This window comes from Nilaparvata lugens, chromosome 4, assembly GCF_014356525.2.
Source record: "Nilaparvata lugens isolate BPH chromosome 4, ASM1435652v1, whole genome shotgun sequence".
NCBI lineage: Eukaryota > Metazoa > Arthropoda > Insecta > Hemiptera > Delphacidae > Nilaparvata > Nilaparvata lugens.
In genome coordinates, this window is record NC_052507.1 from 63,061,994 (window position 1) to 63,084,773 (window position 22,780).

The 22,780-nt window shown below is 35.8% G+C and overlaps 1 protein-coding gene across 1 annotated transcript in view; it reads right to left on the reverse strand.

Moving 5' to 3' along the window:
• Positions 1–22,780, reverse strand: part of LOC111053004 (tachykinins) — a 267,422-nt gene that overhangs the window by 27,527 nt on the left and 217,115 nt on the right. Inside the window, exon 4 of the mRNA XM_022339832.2 lies at positions 755–1,806. Coding sequence (XP_022195524.2) covers positions 755–1,805 — 1,051 coding nt within the window. The 5' untranslated portion in view covers position 1,806. The remainder of the gene's footprint in view (positions 1–754; positions 1,807–22,780) is intronic.

Genomic DNA, 22,780 nt, shown 5'->3' on the forward strand with positions numbered 1-22,780 from the left:
ATAAAATTTTATCAAATATTGCATGTGTAATATATGTAAAGTATTGCATGAAAACTGTATCAAACATTGCATGGAAACTGTATGAAATAGTGCCTGAAAAGTGTGTCAAATAGTGCATGAAAATTGTATGAAATAGTGCATGAGAAGTGTATCAAATATTGCATGAAAAGTGTATCAAATAATGCATGAAAAGTGTATCAAATATTCCATGAGAAGTGTATCAAATACTGCATGGAGACTGTATCAAATAGTACATGAAAAGTATATCAAATATTGCATTAAAAGTGTATCAAATAGTACATGGAAACTGTATCAAATACTGCTTGGAAACTGTATCAAATAGTGCATGAGAAGTGTATCAAATAGTGCATGAAAGGTGTATCAAATAGTGCATGAAAAGTGTATCAAATAGTGCATGAAAGGTGTATCAAATAGTGCATGAAAGGTGTATCAATTATTGCTTGGGAAGTGTATCAAATATTTCATGAAAAGTGTTTCAAAAGTGTATAAAATATTGCATGAAAGGTGTATCAAATAGTGCATGAAATGTGTATCAAAAGTGTATCAAGAATTGTATGAAAAGTGTATCAAATATTGCATAAAAAATGTATCAAATTCTACCAAAGTGTATCAAACTTCACCAAAGCGTATCAAACATTGCTTGAAAGGTTGTATCAAATTATATCAAAGTGTATCAAACTTTACCAAAGCGTATCAAATATTGCATCTTAAGTGTATCAAATATTGCCCCTACCTGAAGTTTCCTTGAGGAGAGACAGCAGTGAAGCCAGATAGTCCTCGTCGTCAACATCCTTCTTGCCCCGCATCCCAATGAACCCAGACATCACCTTCTTGCCCCTGGTGCCGAAGAACGACGAGTAGGAGGGGCCTTTCTTGCCCCTCATCCCAAAGAAACTAGAGTGCGCCGGGGCTTTCTTGCCTCGCATTCCATAGAAACTCGAAGATCCAGCTGCCCTTTTGTCTGGTGACATTTCCTCAACTGGCACCAACCAGAGGTCCTCAGAACTGAAATCCTCGTCTTTCTTGCCCCTCATGCCCACAAAACCGGCTGGAGATTTCTTGCCTCGCATGCCTTGGAAACCCATGGCTCGTTTCTCGTAGGATTCCTGGTCAGGGTAGTCGAAATCGTAGAATTTCTTGCCCCTCATACCCATGAAGCCCATAGCTCTTTTGTCTAAACCTTCCTCTCCATACAAATCTTTTTTCCCTCTCATACCCATGAACCCTTTCGCTCGTTTTTCTTCCTCAGGGAATAGATAATCCTGGGGAAGATCACTATCCTTTTTTCCTCGCATACCCATGAACCCTTTTGCTCGTTTTTCCTCTTCTGGAAACAAGTAATCCTGGGGATCTTTTTTCCCTCGCATTCCAACAAACCCCATAGCTCTTTTGTCAAGACCATCCTCCCCATACATATCCTTCTTCCCTCTCATACCCATAAACCCTTTCGCTCGTTTTTCCTCCTCGTTAAACAAATAATCCTGAGGATCCTTTTTTCCTCGCATTCCTACAAAACCCATGGCCCTTTTTGTTTCCTCAAGGTCCATGATGTCCTTCTTGCCCCGCATGCCAACAAACCCCATTGAACCTCTCTTGACCTCCTCTTGGAGCAGGTCATGCTTCAAGGCCTCCTCTTGGAGAAGGTCATCTCCGTCCTCTGATGGGGACTTTTTGCCGCGCATGCCCACAAAGCCCATGTTGGAGCCTCGCCTGTCCACTGTGCTCTCTGCCCATGATAAGGCTATACACATCAGCACCACGCCCAGCCATGTCTGACCATCCATTCTGAAACAGAACCAAGGTTGCGTTGCTAAATTCATTGATTCATCCATTTATAGAATTTCACTTCACAAATGTTCATGATCATTGTGTCTAGCATTGATATAATCTTATATATATATATATAATATATATATATATAATATATATATATATATATATATATATATATATATATATATATATATATGAGCGGAATGGCACTCACTCACTGACTGACTGACTGACTCACTCACTCGCAGAACTAAAAATCTACCGGACCAAAAACGTTCAAATTTGGTAGGTATGTTCAGTTGGCCCTTTAGAGGCGCACTAAGAAGTCATTTGGCAATATTTCAACTCTAAGGGTGGTTTTTAAGGGTTTAAAGTTCGTCTTTTAGCATGTATATTCTTCTTATTCTCTTAACTATAATTGGAAAAAGGCCATACCATATGTTAATATAGAACTATAATCTAGAGAGACTACCTCTTAGAAACAGTTGTTAACTGGTAACTAAATTAATAATTTTGTCAGGTTGGCATTAAGTTGAGTTGAATTTGTTAGGTTGGCACCAAGTTGAAGATTGAAATGCATTTTTCGCGGAATAATTGATTGGGCACTGCTACTTCAATCAGAGCTATTCCTGGGATCTCTTTCCTGTATAGGGCTACTTGTAATATAAATATGAAGAAAATAATTAAAAATCTCAGTACCCTTTTTTTAAAATATTTTATCACGACAGTGATATCACTTGAAAATGGCATAATTGACCGAAACATGTCGTGATAAAATATTTTAAAAAAAAGGTACTGAGATTTTTAATTATTTTCTTCATATTTCTATTCCTGGGAAAATTATATTACCAGCTGTCAGGCTCGCTTCGCTCGCCATATCCGTTTAGCCAGACGTTTAGTCTGGACCCCCGACTGGATTGTCCTAACATATGATAAAAATGTCCAAATGAAAAATGCAGGCGAGCGAAGCGAGCCTGCTGATCTCATCCTTGGACGATCCAGCCGGGGGTCCAGGGGGCGGAGCTAGACGGATATGGCGAGCGAAGCGAGCCTGACGGCTAGTCTTCAATAAAATATGGCACAATGAATTGGGAAAATGAATCCGAACTCAGCTGAAAATAATTAGTAAGCCATGTCTGACCATCCATTCTGAAACAGAACCAAGGTTGCGTTGCTGAATTCATTCATTCATTCATAGAATTATGTGTATGTGATGAAAGCAGCATTCAGTGTTTATAGTATTGATATAATCTTCAATGAATTGAAAAATTTGATCTAAACTCAGCTATTATAATAGAGGCAATCAATCAATCATTCTGAAGTAAAGCCAGAGTTTCGTTGATGAACTCTATTATCAAACGATATGAATTCCATCAGAACTTTCTATTTTGTTTCAAGAGTTGATTCATTTTTAACTGGAATTTCAAAATCCTTTCCAACAGCTCACATTTGCTTCTGGAGCTTGGACTGCTCTATACCTCCTACTTTCATTGATTATTTAACTTACAAAACCTGTAGATCACGCTTCATTCCAATGTGGCAGTTCATTACTCAGTGATTATTATTCTGATAAAGTCAAAGTTGACAAAACATGATTTATGTCATCATATTCCTATTTAACTTCTCTCTGAAATAAATCGGATATTATTAGCTAATGTGAAACCTGTAGGGTACACTCTATCACAATGTGACAATTGATCACTCAGTGATTATTATTCTAATAAAGTCGAAGTTTGAACACGTGTTTTATCCCAACATATTACTATTGTTATTCAGCTCTGCGACAGAATGAAACGGGTGATCGTCATAATATTATTATTATCATAACAATACTATGAGAGTAACTCATTCTGTGAAGCAATTACTCATCCAGCCTGGCAAATCCCAAATAAACTTTACAGATTTGTCAACTTATCGCTGATGAATTTATTGACCCATAAATTGAATTGCTAACACGTTTCAAACCAGCTGCAATTTAATGCTTGCAAAGTGGTAATAATAGAGCAGTGACTGTACCTAAAACATTTATCACAATAATAGCATTTTCCTGTTTGGATAAACAAGCTGGAAACTGTTGTTTGATATACTATTCATGACAGGAATGTAGTTTGGTGATAGGTACTCAAACTGTGTTTAGTTTCCGGTCTAACTTACTGAATACAAATCTGTTTGTCAGGAACAAATTTCTAAATGACAGAAGTATAGTTCAGTGATACTATTCATGACAGAAATTTAGTTTAGTGTTAGTTCATCCAGTTTAGTGAAATGTAGATATTCAGAACTTTACTCAGTTTCCGGTCTGACGTATTGAATAAAATATCTGTTGGTCATGTGGGAATAGAATGATTGTTTTAGTCTTCATAGGAAGAGCAGCTTCTCTATATACATTTCTGTGATTTCCAGGGACCAAGAAGTTTGACGCATATCTAGCATGGAAGCATTGTCAGTGTTTGATGAGTTAGTTTTGAACGAGAACCTTTTAAAACAATATAGGAAATCTGTTTGCGTCGGATTATATTATTTATTATTTATTCTTTATTGCTTCATACAATAAGTACATTATCAAAATGATAGGGAGAGAATAAATAAGGTACAATTAACAACACAATTAAAAATATAAAATGAATATTAGAACCCACATAGACTGTTAAGTCCGTGTGTAGGAGCAGTTCTTAAGATTAGCTGTGTTACAATAAAAAATATTGGGCTATAAGTATAAGATACATACGGTAAATGAAATAAAAAATAGATTATATTTAATATATTTTCAGGATCAATCATATAAAAAAATCAATTTAAATTTGAGAAGGAAGAAAAGATAGATCCATTGGAAGAAAATTAGGCAATCGGCTTGTAATAGTACCTATTTTTATAATTTATTAATAATTATTATTTTTATCACACCAGAACAGCCGGAATCGCTTTTTGCAAAATCTATTTGGTGAGAAAAACAAATTAAAATTTTAATTTCAAACATAAGTTGATTTGATTAAATTCTCTGCATCCTGCCATCCAACATGCATCAACCATAAAGAAATTCTGCGCTTTAACTCTACAGTGACTCGGCCTGCCCCAGTCTCAACTATTTCTGGAGGAAGGTTTCTATACAGCTATTGCGAAATGGAAAATGAATTGTGCCTTTGCAAACTGATTTATAGAAGTGACATAATTTATAGTCATCACTCGATGTCTGAGAGCCTTTCAAATCTATGAACCTCTTCAATTTGATTATTCAATCAATAATAATCTACCCTCACATTATACTCAAATTCCTCACCTTTTCCAAAAACAACATAAATTTACATAATTATAGTCATCACTCGATGACCGAGAGCTCTTTCAAATCTATAAACCTCTCCAATTTGATGACTCCATAGTCAACCATCACATTATCCTAAAATTCATTGACCTCCTCAAAACATCATAACCTCACATAATTTATACAAGTTCAACCGCAAACCTTTGATATTACACTTGTATTTCATGCCGTATTTCATGTCCAATATTAAACCTTTAACCTGCCACAACCATTCGCAAAATTCCCGTAAATTGAACACTTCAAATAGCAGCGGAGCAATTAATCAATAGCGACCTCACACGGTCTGTTTATAAGTGGTTGAGTACAGCATTTATCGTTCACCCTATCGCAGACCCGCTATAATTTCCAATTACTGTATTAAAATGCGGCAGCAGAATTCGAGATAATGACAACCATAAGTGGGCCCTGTTTGTGTGTGTATAGTCCACGTTATAATGGCAGTATTTGATTGAACAGTTAATGATACATCATATACAACGGTATTATCCTCTATAGAAGGTAGTGACAAGCCAGAGAATCGGAACTGCTGTTCTCCTATCATCATATAATATCAGGGACCGAGCTTCGCTCTGGAGTACAAAAGCATAACAAATTTATTACAAAAGAATAAATTATAATAACATTCATACAGAAATGTTCTATCTAATCACAGTGAATTGAGATTAATTCTCAGAGGAATGCGAAAATTTTCCTCACAAAGGCCCGGTTGCACAAAAGCCGGTTAAATTTTAATCCTGTTTAATTTTACAAGAACCAAACAGAGGAGGCTTTTTTGAAAAGAAGGCTTGTCTGATTGGTTCTCATGGAATCAATCACGGTTAAAATTTAACCGGCTTTTGTGCAACCGGCACATAGTAGATGGGTACAAATGAACCAAATCAGAGAAGACCATTCCAAAACGATAGATCTACTGGAATTAATCAGGATTGAAAAAAAATAACCCGGCTTTTTGCAACCGGCTCTAAGTGACTGATTGAATGATTACAAAAGCTCAACAGCTATAATTTTGACACAGTCCCACACACATAAACTCACTTCCATCATCAACAGACGACGAAATAATTATCATCAGCTGTTTTTCCAAAGTTGGATGATAATTCCTTTTAATTTCCTTCAGCGAGTTTTCCCAGGGATGAGACCTAGTGCAATCAAATCTTTATATTATAAACCTACTATGTTCTAAATTTCGTGAGAATCGTTAGAGCCGTTTTCGAGATCCGGTGAAATACAAACATATGAACATCTGAACATATAAATATCTAAGCATCTGAACATATAAGCATCTAAACATATAAACAGATATTGCTCGTATTATATATAAAGTATATAGTATCTAATACTATCATATATTATCTAAAACTATAGTAATAGTAACTAATACTATCAGCTGTATTGAAATGAGGCAGCAGAATTCGAGATAATGACAACCATAAGTGAGTCCTGTTTGTGTGTGTATAGTGAGGTCTACATTATAATTACAGTACTTGATTGAACAAGTTAATGATACATCATATATATAACGGTATTATCCTCTATAGAAGGCAGTGACAGGCCAGAGAATCGGCACTGCTGTTTTCCTATTTTCCACAAGCATAAGTGTGTCCTGCTTGTGTGCGTTTAGTGAGGTCCACGTTATAATGGCAGTATTTGATTGAATAAGAATGAACAGTTAATGATACATCAGATATACCGGTATTATCCTCCATAGAAGGCGTCGGCAGGCCAGAGAATCGGCACTGCTGTTTTCCTATTTTCCACAAGCATAAGTGTGTCCTGCTTGTGTGCGTTTAGTGAGGTCCACGTTATAATGGCAGTATTTGATTGAATAAGAATGAACAGTTAATGATACATCAGATATACCGGTATTATCCTCCATAGAAGGCGTTGGCAGGCCAGAGAATCGGCACTGCTGTTTTCCTATTTTCAACAAGCATAAGTGTGTCCTGCTTGTGTGCGTTTAGTGAGGTACACATTATAATGGCAATATTTGAATGAACAAGAATGAACAGTTAATAACACATTAAGGTGCGTACAGATTTACGCGCCGCGAACATGAGCAATTCACTTTTAATCAGCTGATGCCAAGCTTTTTATATCTGTATCTTACCGTTTCTGTAGAAATACAGTTATAATCAGCTGATTAAAAGTGAATTGCTAATGTTCGCGGCAGGTATATCTGTACGCACCTTTAGATATACCAGTATCAGCTATCCTCCATGGAAGCCACAGAATCGTCATTACTGTTCTCTTATCTTTCTCCACTGCTATTATAACGTGGATAGAATTATGCTCTAATTATTACTGCAGCTTTATTCGAATTGGTGCTTGTTTGAATGAACGTTCCGAACAATTGAGAGCCGAATTAACGAGGTTCGTAGCATATTATAGAGACGGCATCTATCGTTAAACTGCAGCCATGATTGTCGGTGTATCGAGAGTTATTTGCACGTGTGAGAGGGATTGCAGTTCAGCTATCAGACAACAGACCTTTGCTGTGCTAATTGCATTTTCGGTTATGATTGGTGGGGGGTGAGGCTGCTTCAAACACCCCCCACCCCGTCATCCAGTGGTCACGTTTGATTGCATTATCAGAAGCTGTCACAATGATCACGTGGTATTCATCAATCATGACGTCACAACGACTAATGCTCCAAAGCTGTGTGACACGCTTGAACCAACAGCAGCATCACATTAATAATCTGGCTCCAGGTATAACCAATATTGGTCTGCTTTTATTTGTTCAGACGTAGTGTTAACATGACGTCGGTGTGTTATAATTATTGATATGGTGGTCAGATAAAATAAGGTGTTTCATTCATGAACAGATAACAAGTAGATATGAGCAATAAATCGATGAATGACTGTTTTGTATCAATATCATAGAATTATTGTTATTAAGGCTGTTCAGTACGCCTTTTTATTCTTATTCAAATTGAATAATATTTTTCAATATAATTGTTAAGTTCATTATAAGAGTGAGAAAAAGTGGCAACTGAAATTTTTAAGTGGTCTAATAAGCGAGTTATGGGTTGTTGAAGTGCTAAACTTCGTTTTCTTTCAAGATCATGAACGGTTTCGAATTTTCCATTGGAGTTTTTTTTATACATTCAGTATATCATTGGCTCTGTTCTAATATGCGTTTTCTCGCGATTAATGCCAGAATAAACAAGTTATCGAACTTACAGAAAATGTTACTTTTTTATCCATGAACGAAATAGGGAATTGAATGTTTTAATTTGGAAACATACATTTTTTGAATTTTTAAGAGGATTTCTAATAATATAGTCGAAACCGTTTATGATCTGGAATCTGGAAAAAAAACGGAATCTGGAAAGTTAGCACTTCAACAACCCATAACTCGCTTATTAGACCATTTTAAAATTTCAGATGCCACTTTTTCTCACTCTTATTAACACCTTAACAATATTGAAAACATTATACAATGAAAAATAATAGAAAAAGTTCACCAATAATAATAATAATAGAAAAAGTTCACCAAACAGCGTTAAATACAATTATCTATACTATAATAAAGTAAAAAACTGGCTTATACACGTACGAAAATTATGTTCGACGCATCATCACGTCTGAACTACTGAACTGATTAACTAGGAATTTTGCATAATAGATTCTCATTTTTATTCATTCAGCATATGGCAGATACACAACAAATATATAGCTTATGAGTCTCAAATGCCTAGATATTTATGAAATCTTGAAGGATTGAAAATAGGCCTATAACCATCTCCGGTTAATTAAGAGTCTATATGCAAAATTTCAAGTTAATCAGTCCAGTAGTTCAGACGTGATGATGCGTCAAACATAATTTTTCTATCCCGTACGTGTATAAGCCAGTTCTTTCCTTTATTATGGTATAGATGATACCCACATGAGTTTTATTTGCTTGTACGTGGGAAATGTGAAGTGCGAGGGAGTTTTATGAGATGATCAAACGTACAAGCCTATTCCAGAGAGTAACTTCAATAACTCTACTATAGTGAGGTCCATGTTATAATGGCAGTGAAAAAAGATAGGAGAACAACGTTGCCGATTCTCTTTCTTGTCAATGCCTTCTATAGACGGTAGCTGATACAGGTTTATTGATGTAATATTAACTGTTTATTCTCGTTTAAAGTAATCAATTATATTTTGATAAACAAGAAATGATATTTTTCAATAATTTCATAATGAATTTTTATATTTTGTTAATTAACTATTAATTCTACATTGTTAAAAGGAGACCTGACAACAGAGCAAAGCAAGGAAGAGATAGCGCTACTCGCGTTGTTAAATGATAGACAAGGATAGGAATACCATTGCTAAACAAACACTGCCATTATAACGTGAACCTCACTATAGAGTCGGAATGGAAAAATATTGGGCCTAAGGAGCTAAATTTCTTAGTACGGCTCTATCAGAGCATTGGGATGTGTACCTAATTTCGCATATAGATTCCTAATTAACCGAGGATGGTTATAGGCCTATTTTCAGTTCTTAAAGATTCCATTACATCTAGTTCTCAGTTTGACCTAAATTCCACTATCACTGTTCTCCATTCTCCACCATGATTCATATTCATTGCAGTTTTTGAAATCTCTCACACCAAATCCAAACCTGTCACATTGGCCGACTTTATGCATCGATATTTCTCACTACACATGCATCTTGTTTGCATAAATCTATAAATTTTCGCGCTCATTGTCTTTTTTTGTTTGCTATCCATCTACATTCTCTGAGGTAGGCCAGTCAGTCTCGAACCAAAATTATCATCCAAAATAACTATTCTTGTTGAGCCTCAGATAAACTATGCTCTTTCTTAATGATAAATATGAGAGTGTTCTTGATGAGATAATTATTATTCAACAATAATTTCAAGATTATATTACTCAGAATCTAGTGAATATATTATAAAATAACATGCTTGAAATAGTTATTTGTATATCTAGAGTGAGAAGTACTGTTCTTTCTCCCTGAGGGAAAAGTTTGAAGCCCGAGGCGAAGCCGAGGGAACAATTTTCCTGAGGGAGAAAAAACATTTTCCACTTGTAATATATACAACATTTTTCCTCCACCTACATTTTTATGAAAACTGCAAAAAATATTTTTTAAAAACGTACGTGACCAAACAATGTGTTACAACATAATCTAAAAATTAAACAGCTGTGCTGGCTTGTAATCACAGTTCTCCGCCGACAGCACTATCTGTCGGCTAAAGTTGTAACAACAATGACAACCGAAACTACAGCTATGTGAAATTCCCGTTTCAAATTTGATTAGTCAATGAGATTTAGTTGGTTCAGTGACTACTCTATATGCTTCCTCATCTGAGCTTAGACCTTCTAACCTATTTAAAATATAAGTTTTTAAAATAGAGATGCTTCCCATGTTATTCAAATGGAGTTACTTTCACGCTGTAGAGAGTTTTCCTGTTTTTTCTCCCGAGAGCGAAAAAGTGACACTATGGTGAGGTCCACGTTATAATGACAGTATTTGATCAACTTTGGTTTTGCTATCCTTGTCTATCATTCGACAAAGCCGGTGGTACTATCCTTTTATAGGTCCACAACAATGCCAATTATGTTTTTTACAGTGTAGAAATATAATTAATTGATGCAGAGAATCGGCATCACTATTCTTCTATTTTTATGCACTGCCATTATAACGTGGACCTCACTATAGTATGTTCCAGGGAGTAAAGTAAGCACTTTAGACAGGAGGTGGAGGAAAAATAAACTCCATAATCGTGTTTGAGTCATATAATAGTCTTCCTGGTGAGATAACTATTGAAAAAGAATTTAAAGATAATAACTCATTCAGAATCAAGTAATTATATTATTCTGACATGATTAGAAAGTGATAAATTTCATAATATTAAGATTTAAGATTATTATAACGTAGCTTATTATATTTCTACATAGTCTTCAAAATGTATAGCAACACGTGTAAGTTAAAAAAGCATGGAATTTTTCCTTTGTCCAATGTTAGACAAGAAAAGCAAACCAATTCTTATCAGATGCTGACTTCATTATTCGAATCTTAGTTGATTGAGATTCATTATTTAATTTAATTCTAATCAACTAAAAATTTAATATACACACGCCAATGAGTTGTCAAGGATAGACCTTATTGGGCCTCAACACGCCAATGAATTGATTTCAAACTTGATCTAGAAAGGCACTGAAACTCTTGATGATATCCGCTTTTAAAATTTTACAGAGTCATAATATTGTCATGAGCCTCATATTGTGTAAGGCTATTGTGTAAAGTTATGCGCCTCAGATTAAGGCTCAGTGTGAGGATATTGTGTAAAGTTATGTGCCTCAGATTAAGGCTCAGTGTAAGGCTATTGTGTGAAGTTATGTGCCTCAGATTAAGGCTCAGTGTAAGTCTATTGTGTAAAGTTATGTGCCTCAGATTGAGGCTCAGTGTAAGGCTATTGTGTAAAGTTATGTGCCTCAGATTAAGGCTCAGTGTAAGTCTATTGTGTAAAGTTATGTGCCTCAGATTAAGGCTCAGTGTAAGGCTATTGTGTAGAGTTATGTGCCTCAGATTAAGGCTCAGTGTAAGGCTATTGTGTAAAGTTATCTGCCTCAGATTAAGGCTCAGTGTGAGGTTATTGTGTAAAGTTATGTGCCTCAGATTAAGGCTCAGTGTAAGGCTATTGTGTAAAGTTATGTGCCTCAGATTTTGGCTCAGTGTAAGGCTATTGTGTAAAGTTATGTGCCTCAGATTGAGGCTCAGTGTAAGGCTATTGTGTAAAGTTATCTGCCTCAGATTAAGGCTCAGTGTAAGACTTTTGTGTAAAGTTAGGTGTCTCAGATTAAGGCTCAGTGTAAGGCTATTGTGTAAAGTTATCTGCCTAAGATTAAGGCTCAGTGTAAGGCTATTGTGTGAAATCTTGATAGCCTACTAATGATTTATTGTTGATTTTCAAATCATAAATCAAATCAAATCAAATTTATTTCCATTTAAAATAAAGTTTACAAACATAAATATAAATTACATTTCATGGTAAGATTAGCATCCGCAAAGAAAGAATCTGAGCGCGGATGCGAGTTTTGCTATTTCATAAAACTGAAAAGAAATATAATTATAACTCTATTCTAAAAACAAAAACAAAAAATACAATATTACTAAAAAATTCTTATAATTGACACATTACTAAACATGAATAACAAAAGAACCCTATTGAAAAAAATTTCTCCTGATACAGCGATTTTTATTGCTATCATTTATGTTCTATTTTGTGTGATTTTTTCTATTTTGATTATTACTATTAGTTTTCTATGTTTTATTTTTACCATTTAGTTAGATTTATTACTATTTCGATTTGTTATTTTTTATTACTATTTTTATTATTATTATGGTTTTTTTGTATGATTATTTCTGTTTTGGGGTAAATAACTATTTTTTAAGATCACCAGAAAGATTCCAATATATCACCATTTTCCCTCAACCAGTGATCCATTTATTTAGAATAATATTTTTTTGCAGCTGATTTCTACGATCCTCGCTGGAATCAGGAGCATAATTTTATCAATTTTGAATTTGAACTGTTGCCTGCATACATTTAGATCCATCCTAACCTGATTCATGGTCATTGTTCTTAGGTTGTATGGTGTGTCTCTCATGTTTAGCCTCAAATTACATTTATTTATATATTGAATCAAATTTTTAAAATACAATTCTTTAATAGTGAGCACTCCCAATTCTCTAAAAAGTTCATTACTTGGATAGCATCTAGGTTTACCCAGGGATGCTCTTATTATGTGTTTCTGCACCACAAAAAAGTTGTTCATATGACAGCTGGCCGCTCCCCCCCAGGCAGTATCCCATACTGCAAGACAGACTGTGCATATGCCACATAGATCAATTTAGCTATATCTATGTCATTTAACAAATTAATCTTATGAAATCTGAAAATTAGATACTTCAATTTTTCACATTTTTCAACAATATGGTAGTTCCACCTTAGATGGGAATCAATTTATTATAACACCTAAATACCTGGCATGATCCACCTCCTCAAGTACAGGGCACCGGCAAGGGGCCAGCGCAGGCAAACGACATGACAAATTATGAATTTTCAAACTTAAATTAATTGGTCTGGATCCAGCATTTGGGGAGGAAACAATAAATTAATTCTTTTTATGATTCAAAGTAAGCTTGTGCATATCTAACCATGACTTAATAGACTTCAACCCTTCTAATGCAAGATCTCTCACTTCTTCCCATGTAGAGCCTGTGAAAGTCATGATAGTATTTTGTTTTGAAACACCAAAATAATATTAGGCATTTCAGTCTCATCAAGCTTCCAGATCGTGGAATCAAATTTGTCACTACCTGAATCCAATTAACTAACCAAATAAACATCAATTGAACAGGCTAATCAATAAATTGATGTTTTATAATTGGATAGTATCTTTCTAGAAGTATGACGTCACCTGCAGAAGGTCCATAGAATTGTGTTGCTTACTTTAATGTCAATGGAAAGGATGGAAGGATGATGGGGGCACCTTGCTTCGGTAAGGTGTCAATTTGTCATCCTGTGGTCGCGCGCTGCTTTCTTTCTCTATCCTGTCCTCCCTACCTTGGGAATATTCTTCTTTTTTCATTTTATTTTGTTTTCCTTAAAAATGTCGATGGTCAACGGCTCTGAAGGCGGAAGAGGATCAATTCCCAACGGCTGAAGAGGCGGAGGAGCCTAGGAGTTGGGATCTCCGAATGAAAGCCCAGAGTGTGTTCAGATGCTCTAAGGTGGCGGCCCCACCATTGGACTACTCTACTAGACGCTGGTAACGTCTTTAGGGGAATCTCATAATCACTCACAAGTTTCAAAAAGGATATAAACCGGACCGGAATTTAGGAAATAAAAACGGAAATAGCAAACATAAACGATTTGGAATAACGGATTTGTTAATTTAGCAACTTGGAATATAAGAGGAGGTTTACATTTGAAAGAAATTGAGTTAGTTAAAATTTTGAAGGAAAAAGGAATCAATATCACTGTCTTAACTGAAACTAAGAAGAAATTACAAGGAACAAAAGATATGGGAGGATATATGATGGCATACAGCGGTGTAGGACAAAATCAGCGAGCTTGTGGTGGAGTGGCCATATTAGTAGATGACAAGTGGAAAAATAAAATAGAGTCTTACTCTTACATCAATGAAAGGATTATTGTCATGAGATTCAAAATAGAAAGAGGATACTTATGTGTAACAGGAGTTTATGCTCCAGAAGAAAATAGAGAAGAACTAAGTGACTCTTTCTATGAAGCGCTACAAAAGCAGGTCAATAAATACAAAATGGATCACCTGATCATTGCTGGAGATTTGAATGCAAGAGTGGGTAACAGAAATGTGCAAGGTGCGGTGGGTATATATGGAGAAGATCACTTAAATAACAACGGGAGACGACTGATTGATTTTTCCATATATAATACATTGAAAATCACTAATACTTTCTTTAAGAAAAAAGATATCCACAATACACTTGGGCTGCCAGAAACACCAGGTCTCTGATTGATTATGTGATTGCAAATGAGAAGATTGCCCCTCAAGTGAGAGATATCAGAGCATATAGAGGCTGTGATGTAGGCTCTGATCATTATTTGGTCGTTTCCAAAATAGAAGTTTTGGCCCGTTGGAGGAATAGGAAAACTAGTAAGGTAAAGCAACAAGATAGGGATGAAGTCTATAAAGTATATTTGTTACAGGAAGAAAGTATTCAAGGTCTTTATGAGAAGAGGTTGACAGAATTATTACAAACTATACCCACAAGCGATAATATAGAGGAGGAATGGAGTAATATAAAATATGCAATCACTAAAGTTGCAGATGAGGTAATCGGTAAAAAAAAGAAATCTCGCCGAAAAAGAGGATTGAAGATTTGGGATGATGAGATAGAATTCGTCATCAAAGAAAAGCAGAAGGCATATAAAAAATTTATTCAAGCAAGAACAGATGAAGCCAGAAATGTGTACATGGAAAAAAGAAATGCAGCTAGAACTATAGTGAGGAGAAAGCATGCTGAGTCCTGGGATCGGTTTGTAAGCAATATTGAAGACGATCTGCATGGTAGACAAACAATTGCTTATAAGATCATGAAGCACATGAATAGAACCAACAAAGATACAGTTCATATCAACATTATCACCGAGGAAGAGTGGATTAAACACTATAGAAATCTCTGGTACAATCCAACAACTCAAGAGACCGAGATAGAAAGAATTGGGGAGCCCACAGTGGATATGATAGAGTTGACAGAACTAGAAGCTGCTTTAAAAAATACAAAAATAGAAAATCGACTGGTATAGATGGTATAAACTCAGAACTAATTAAATACGGAGGTTTATTTTTCAGATTTAGGTTTCTGCACTTTATAAACATGTGTTGGAAGAGCTGTAAAATTCCGGAAGAATGGAAAATTTCAAAAATTGTATCAATATTCAAAAAAGGAGAGAGAAATAATGTATCCAACTATAGAGGAATCAGCTTGCTACAATCGGCTTACAAAATTTACAGCAAAATAATTAATGGTAGACTTCAACCAATCTCAAATACCATTTTGTTGGAGGAACAGTCAGGTTTCCGGAAAGGTCACTCTTGCATTGATCAGGTGTTCAGTTTGAAGCAGATTATTGAGAAAAATAGGGAATTTAATATTGAGACCCACATGGCATTCGTTGATTTTGAAAAGGCTTTTGACCGTTTAGATAGACCTACACTTTGGTGCATTATGACAAGAAGAGGATATCCCAAGCATTTAATTGACGCGATAAAAAGCTTATATCAAGGAACCAAAATTACTATTGACACAGGATCCCACCTCACCGAAGAAATCGTGACAAACCAAGGTGTAAGGCAAGGTTGTAGCTTATCCCCATCTTTATTTAATATCTACCTTGACGACGTTATACGATGCTGGATGAATGAAGCTCCTCCTGGAATACGATTGGATCTGACAAGATATTTAATGATTTTAATGTTCGCAGATGACCTTGTTATTTTACAGAACTCTGAAGACAACTTGCAGAAGGCAATGTATGTTCTGAATAACATTACAAAGAAGTATAATTTGTTTATCTCAAAAAGCAAAACCAAAACAATGGCATTCTGCGGCAAATCACCTGTCAGGACCAAAATAATGCTGGATGACGCTTTACTCGAACAAGTGTCCTATTTCAAGTACCTGGGTGTTGAGATCACATATGGATTTGATAATGATGTGGATCTGAAACTGAATAGATTCCTACATATATGTGGTACAATAAAACGCCGGTTGAAAAACAGAACAAGGAAGGAGACACAATTAAAATTTTATAAAGTGATGGCGGTACCAACATTATTGTATGGAGCAGAAACTTGGGTTAGCAAGAAGAAAACATTAAGCAGAGTTCAAGCTGCAGAGATGCGTTTTCTTCGAAGTGTGAAAGGTTGTACAAAGTTAGACAGATTCCGCAATGATGACATTAGAAATGAGTTGGGAATATCATCATTAGCTGCACAACTTGAAATAAACAGATTGAACTGGAAAAACCATGTGGAACGAATGCCAGATACTAGGATACCAAAGGCTGTCATGAAATATAGACCCTACGGTAGAAGGGATATTGGCAGACCTCTGAAAAGATGGTAGAGTAAATAGTTATATCCTTTGAAACCGGAACAGGTGTGTACGCCTAATCCTTGAAAGAAGAAGAAGAAGAAGAAGACTTTAATGTCGATGATTTAAACATTTATTATTATCATGATACATTATTATAGTAAGGTCCACGGTTTAATGGCAGTGAAAAAAAGATAGGAGATGAACGTTGCCGAACCTCTGTCTTGTCAATGCCTTCTATAGACGGTAGACGGAAGACGTTTATCATTATAATATTAAATATTCATTCTCGTTTACAATAATCAATTATATTCTATTAAGAAATATATTTTTTAATAATTTCATAATAAATTTACATAATTGGAATGAAATATTTTGTTCATTAATTATTAACTCTACATTGTTAAAGACGATCTGGCAACAGAGCAGAGCGAGAAAGAGATAGCGCTACTACCTGCTTTGTTGAATGAAAGACAAGGATGGCAATACCATTGCTAATCAAACACAGCCATTATAACGTGGACTTCATTATATCAAGAGGAGTATATACACAAAATTTGTAATCACTTACAAGTAAACGAAGACTGTTTCATTAATTGAAATTCAAGAATGTAGAGTATAATAATAATATCGTGTGACCTGGCTGGCTCAGATCTGGTGTCAGAGTTTTCAGGTCGCAACTGATCAATTTCAGGGCCTCTCACATGACCTAACGACTCCTTTTTAGGCAGCCGGGGACCGACGGCTTAACGTGTCCATCCGAAACACGGAAGTGGCCCGAGAAAAATATCTTGCCCGGGCTGGGATTCGAACCCGGGTCATTGGATTACAAAGCCAGCATCTAATCCACTCGACTACGGCCACTCCAATGTGGAGTGGATTGGTGATTTAAAATTTCTCCGAATAGTGGATGAAATTTGTACCGTATGTACAACAGAAAGATGAACTTTAAAACTATCTCCACTGTGATAGTTTTATTCAAATATTTTAAGCATGGAAAAAATGAGCAGGGGGAAAAGAAAATGGTAACGCTGTTTACTCCGTTGGCAAGATGAACTTGAACAAGATTTGAACAAGAAAATGAACAAGATAAACAAGAAGATGAACAAGATGAACAAGATGAACAAGAAAATGAACAAGATAAACAAGGAGATGAACAAGATGAACAAGAAGATGAATAAGAAGATGAACAAGGAAATGAACAAGAGAGCTTCCTCTCAGCAGGAGGCGAGTGTAGCAATGTCGTTGCTTGAATGGAAGTCATTCATTGTCGCCGTTCCAGTGGGCAGGGCAGGGCAGCACTCAGGGCCCTTCAGCCAGCTTGTACATATTTAATTCGGCGACAGACGTCCTGCTAACGAGCTGTTGACACAGCTAGAGGTAGAGGTGCATGTTTAGGTGTAGCGACGATTTTGCATTCTGTAATCTGATGCCACACAATAACACCGGACAAACGGAATTTGAAACACTTGTCTCAGTCGGCGGCGTGGACTTACGTACGGTGGACTTTAACCTAACACTTGACTCTGTTGGTTACGTGGACTTACGTACGGTGGACTCTCATTCTGAACATTTGTCTTTGTTGGTTACGTGGACTTAGGTACGGTGGACTTTCATACCAACACATTATCAAATCAAATGATTTTTCATTTTGACAAAAACACAATACAATAATTGAAATAATCTACTACTAGTAGTTCTGTGAACAGAAGACCTCACACAGTTTTCTCATCCACATGTATCTGGTGTCACCTGTTCACTGGCTCCTCTAGACATCTGTGTAATGCATGCAATGAATAATCCACTTGTCAGCTGATTGATTATGAATAATTCTATAGTCTGATTAATCTTCCTAATGGATGCTCATATTATAGTGATATTGGAGTATGGAGGAGATTTTTCTCCTTTCATATCATCCTTAAAATAATGGATTATTTCAAAAAACCTTGTGTATTCATCGACGCGCAGTTATAGAAGGAATATTCCTTGCCGAATATCATTGAATTCTAGCAACGCGTTTGGCGGTAATCGCGTTAAATCGCATTTCTTTTTTATTCCATTCCTTTCTAATAAATTTTTGTTATTTCCCCTTTTTTTATCAATTCTCTATCAAAATCTGATGCATATTTCTTATTTCATTTTTGCAATTTGTATTTGTTTTCTTTCATCTTATACTTTTAGAATCTTTAAAGTGTAATATTTATTTCGTCAAGTTTATTTATCTTTGTAACTCGTATTTTATTTGTAACTGGGCACCCGCCGAAAAACCCTCGGGTTTGACAGGACCCTAAATTGTTTCGAGTTGTGAATTATCATCCCCATAATACACGATTTAGAGGTTTTGTTTACCCACATCACAGACTAAGCCTGCTGGAGAGAGGCCCGTTTTATATGGGAATGAAAATACTTAATTCAATACCATCTCACATAAGATAAATTGATGGCTTGAAGGAGTTCAAAAAACACTCAGGGAATTCCTTATTGTATTGTGTCCGTACAGGTTAGCAGACTTCCTTGTTGAATAGTGTTTGATTGATGTATGCTATGTGGGATCTGTAGTGTTGAAATAGGAGGGATGGTAGATATTAGATTAAACTTTGACGTGTCATATACTGCGGGATCGTTGCTCCCTTAATGTAGTTCAGTAATTGTGACGAACAAGTAAAGTAAAGTAAAGTAAAGTAAAGTAAACATTTTGATTCGATTTTTTTGATTGATTTGATTGACATACAGAAGAGAAGGAAATCCGAATTATAACGTAGACCTGACTGCGTTCGGTCAATCACTAACTCAGTTGAATAAATATAGAAACTATTATACAGTAGTTGATTCTTGAAAGAATAGAAGGAACAGTTCTTTGAAGGAAAGTCCACGGTTGAAGATTGGAGTAGGAGAGCCCAGAGGTTCGTATTGAAGTCCACCGTACGTAGGTCCATGTAAACGTCTCTCTGTTCCTTGCAGACATTGCATTTTACATGGCAGGAAAACCAACTGCTGTCCGTTTATTGTCATCATAAACGAGACCTCATTCCACGTCACGAATTGAAAACTTTTTATACAAAATAGTGGTGCTAAATGATTCACCCTGAGTTTTCCACAGAGTATAAGAAGGATTCTTGGATTGTTGCCAAATAGGAAAGGAAACAAATGGAGAATGAGAAGAATTCAGGGAGAAAAACGGAGTAATGGGGAGGAAGAAGAGCTGAACCTACTAAAAAACTAGATGGGAAAATTTGGGTTTTGATTGCTGATGCGAATTTTATGAGGTTGTAGAGCAGCTTGATTTGGGACAAAGATCTATTATTCCCAGTGGCATATGTTGTGGAACCTCTGATTCATTTGAAATCTCAAATAAGATATGAAATATTTATGGTTTATTTCTAAAAATTATGATGTAATTCATATAGTGAGGTCCAGGTTATGAAGGCGGTGGGAAAAGATAGAGAAGAGCTTTGCCGAATCTTTGCCTTGCCACTGCCTTCTTTCAAGGATAGCTGAAGCCGGTATATCTGATTAACTGTTGTTTAGAATAATGAATTATATTTCAATCGAGAAATTATTTTTCATTGATTTGAATAATGAGTTTTCGTAATTGGGATTAAATATCTTGTCAATTTATTATATATTCCTAGATTGTTGAAGAATGTTCTAGCAACGTTGTGGGGCGAGAGAAGGATAGAGCTATCTGCGTTGTCGAATGATAGACTATAGTGAGGTTCACGTTATAATGACAGTGTTTGATTAGCGATGGTATTGCTATCCTTGTCTATCATTGAACAAAGCGGATAGCGATATCTCTTTCTCGCTTTGCTCTGCTGCCAGATCGTCTCTTAAGAATGTAGAATTGATAATCAATTAACTATATATTTAATCTTAATTATGGAGTTATTCAAAAAATATATAATTTCTTGCTTAATAAAATATTATAATATCACACTGATAAACGTGTATCAGCTACCGTCTATAGAAGGCATTGACAAGACGGAGGATCGGCAACGTTGTTCTCCCATCTTCTTCCACTGCCATTATAACGTGGACCTCACTTAAGGATAGCAACACCAATGTTAATCAAATACTGCCATTATAACGTGGACCTTATAATAAGATTACGCTCATAAAAAAAAAATCACATGCAGGAGCCGGGTATGCAACCCGCCGTACACCAGTTAAAAAACTTTCATAATTTTCAGTTGTTCCAAGGCACGTTGCTTTGTCTAATCATTTTAATGGATTGTTTGTGTATGGCATAATCGACAAATAAATGGTCCATGAATTTTTCTTCCTTTCCCAGACATAGATTTCGTCCCTTTGTGTTAATAACCAGATTTCTGCACCATATAGTACGACTGGTCTTATGACAGTATTCTAGACTTGTTCTTTCTAGTTTTTTGAGAGAAGTCGGGGGTTAAGGACTTCGGAGCATAGGAGCATCTATTACAAGCTTGAAGTGAACATCAATTATCCACTTGGACTTCGTTTCTGTCTGTTATCACACCTCCCAGGTATTAAATTCGTTAACTCTCCCTAAGTACACAACCCCGGTCGTTTGTTGATGAGAAGGATATTATTTTATATCCTTCTAGAAGAATCGACAATATTATTTGTTTAAACACCGCCGATTTATGAAGTTACAATACATTATTTCATTTTATCGTTATTCTAATTGCATTTAATCTTTATTCTTATTGATTTATTATTTATACTTTGTAAAATTCGTTGAATAATTAGCATTACCGTCATTCAATGCAAATTAGTGTATAAGCCAGTAAATTTTACATTTATATTTTCCACAAAGAAACACTGATTGGGAGAGAAAAGCTGAGGATACTCCTCGTACTATTTCTCTCCCAAATTGAGATAGTATTTTAAAAGTCCAAAATAGGGTTATGATTTCACTTTACTAAAATTTAGTCCATTTTCACTCAAAAACAATGATAACTAAGATTTTTAAATTTTGATGGTTGGAAACAGAATAAAAAACAAAAATATAACATACATAAATAAAGAAATTCAATCCAATCTAATCTAATTAAAGTACTGTCTAGAGCTACTGTTTCTCTCTTAAGCTAATCTTTAAAGCTCTCTCCACAGCTACTGTCTCTCTCTAAAGCTACTCTCTAATGAACTCTCTAAAACTACTGACCCTCTCCAAAACCACCCTCTGAAGCTCTCTTCAAAGCTACTGTCTCTCTCCAAATCCACTCTCTTAAGGTGCGTACAGATATACGCGCCCCCAACACGCTCCACACTCGCTCCGCAATCGCTCCACGCACGCTCCTCACTCGCTCCGCACTCGCTCCGGAATCGCTCCAATCATGAACGTTACGGGAGATGTTAGCTCTTCTCGCGTTCCACTCTTGCTCCCCGGTCGATCATCAATCGATCTGCTGGAGTGACGTTCGATTGCGGAGCAGAGCGAAAGTCTGTACGCACCTTTTAGCTCTCTCCAAAGCTACTGTCTCTCTCTAAAGCTACTCTATAATGCCACTGTCTCTCTCTAAAGCTCTCTCTAAAACAACCGTCTCTAACCACAAACTGTCTTCCATTCCCTTCAATATTATTCTCCTCTTATTGTGCATTGTATAATTTTTATTATGTAAAATATTGAAGAGATTTTTTTGTAAATGACAATGTTTTATTGTATAGTTGTGATTCATAATGACTGTTTTGTATTGAACAAATAAAAAAATATTATTTATTATTCATACATTTCGTCTGGGTTGTATCAATATCAAGTCCTTTTTGCTCGGCTCTGTGCTCAACAAATGACTATATCTTCGATGCACTAACTGCTGTAGTCTAGGAATCCACCTCTCATGTGCAGCTGGAAGCCTTTGCATTATGAATCAGTACTTTCAACTCGCGGATCGATGAAGTTATAAACTCACAACTTGTTACTTTGTTGGCACTCATCAAGTGTTCACTTTTAGCGCAAGAGTAACACAACTTTTACACCATGCCTCGTGACTAACACAACTTTCACACGCCATATCATACCGACTCCACAACTCCTCACTTCCATAACTTGTTGAGAAAGTGTTAATTTTCAACACTACTAAA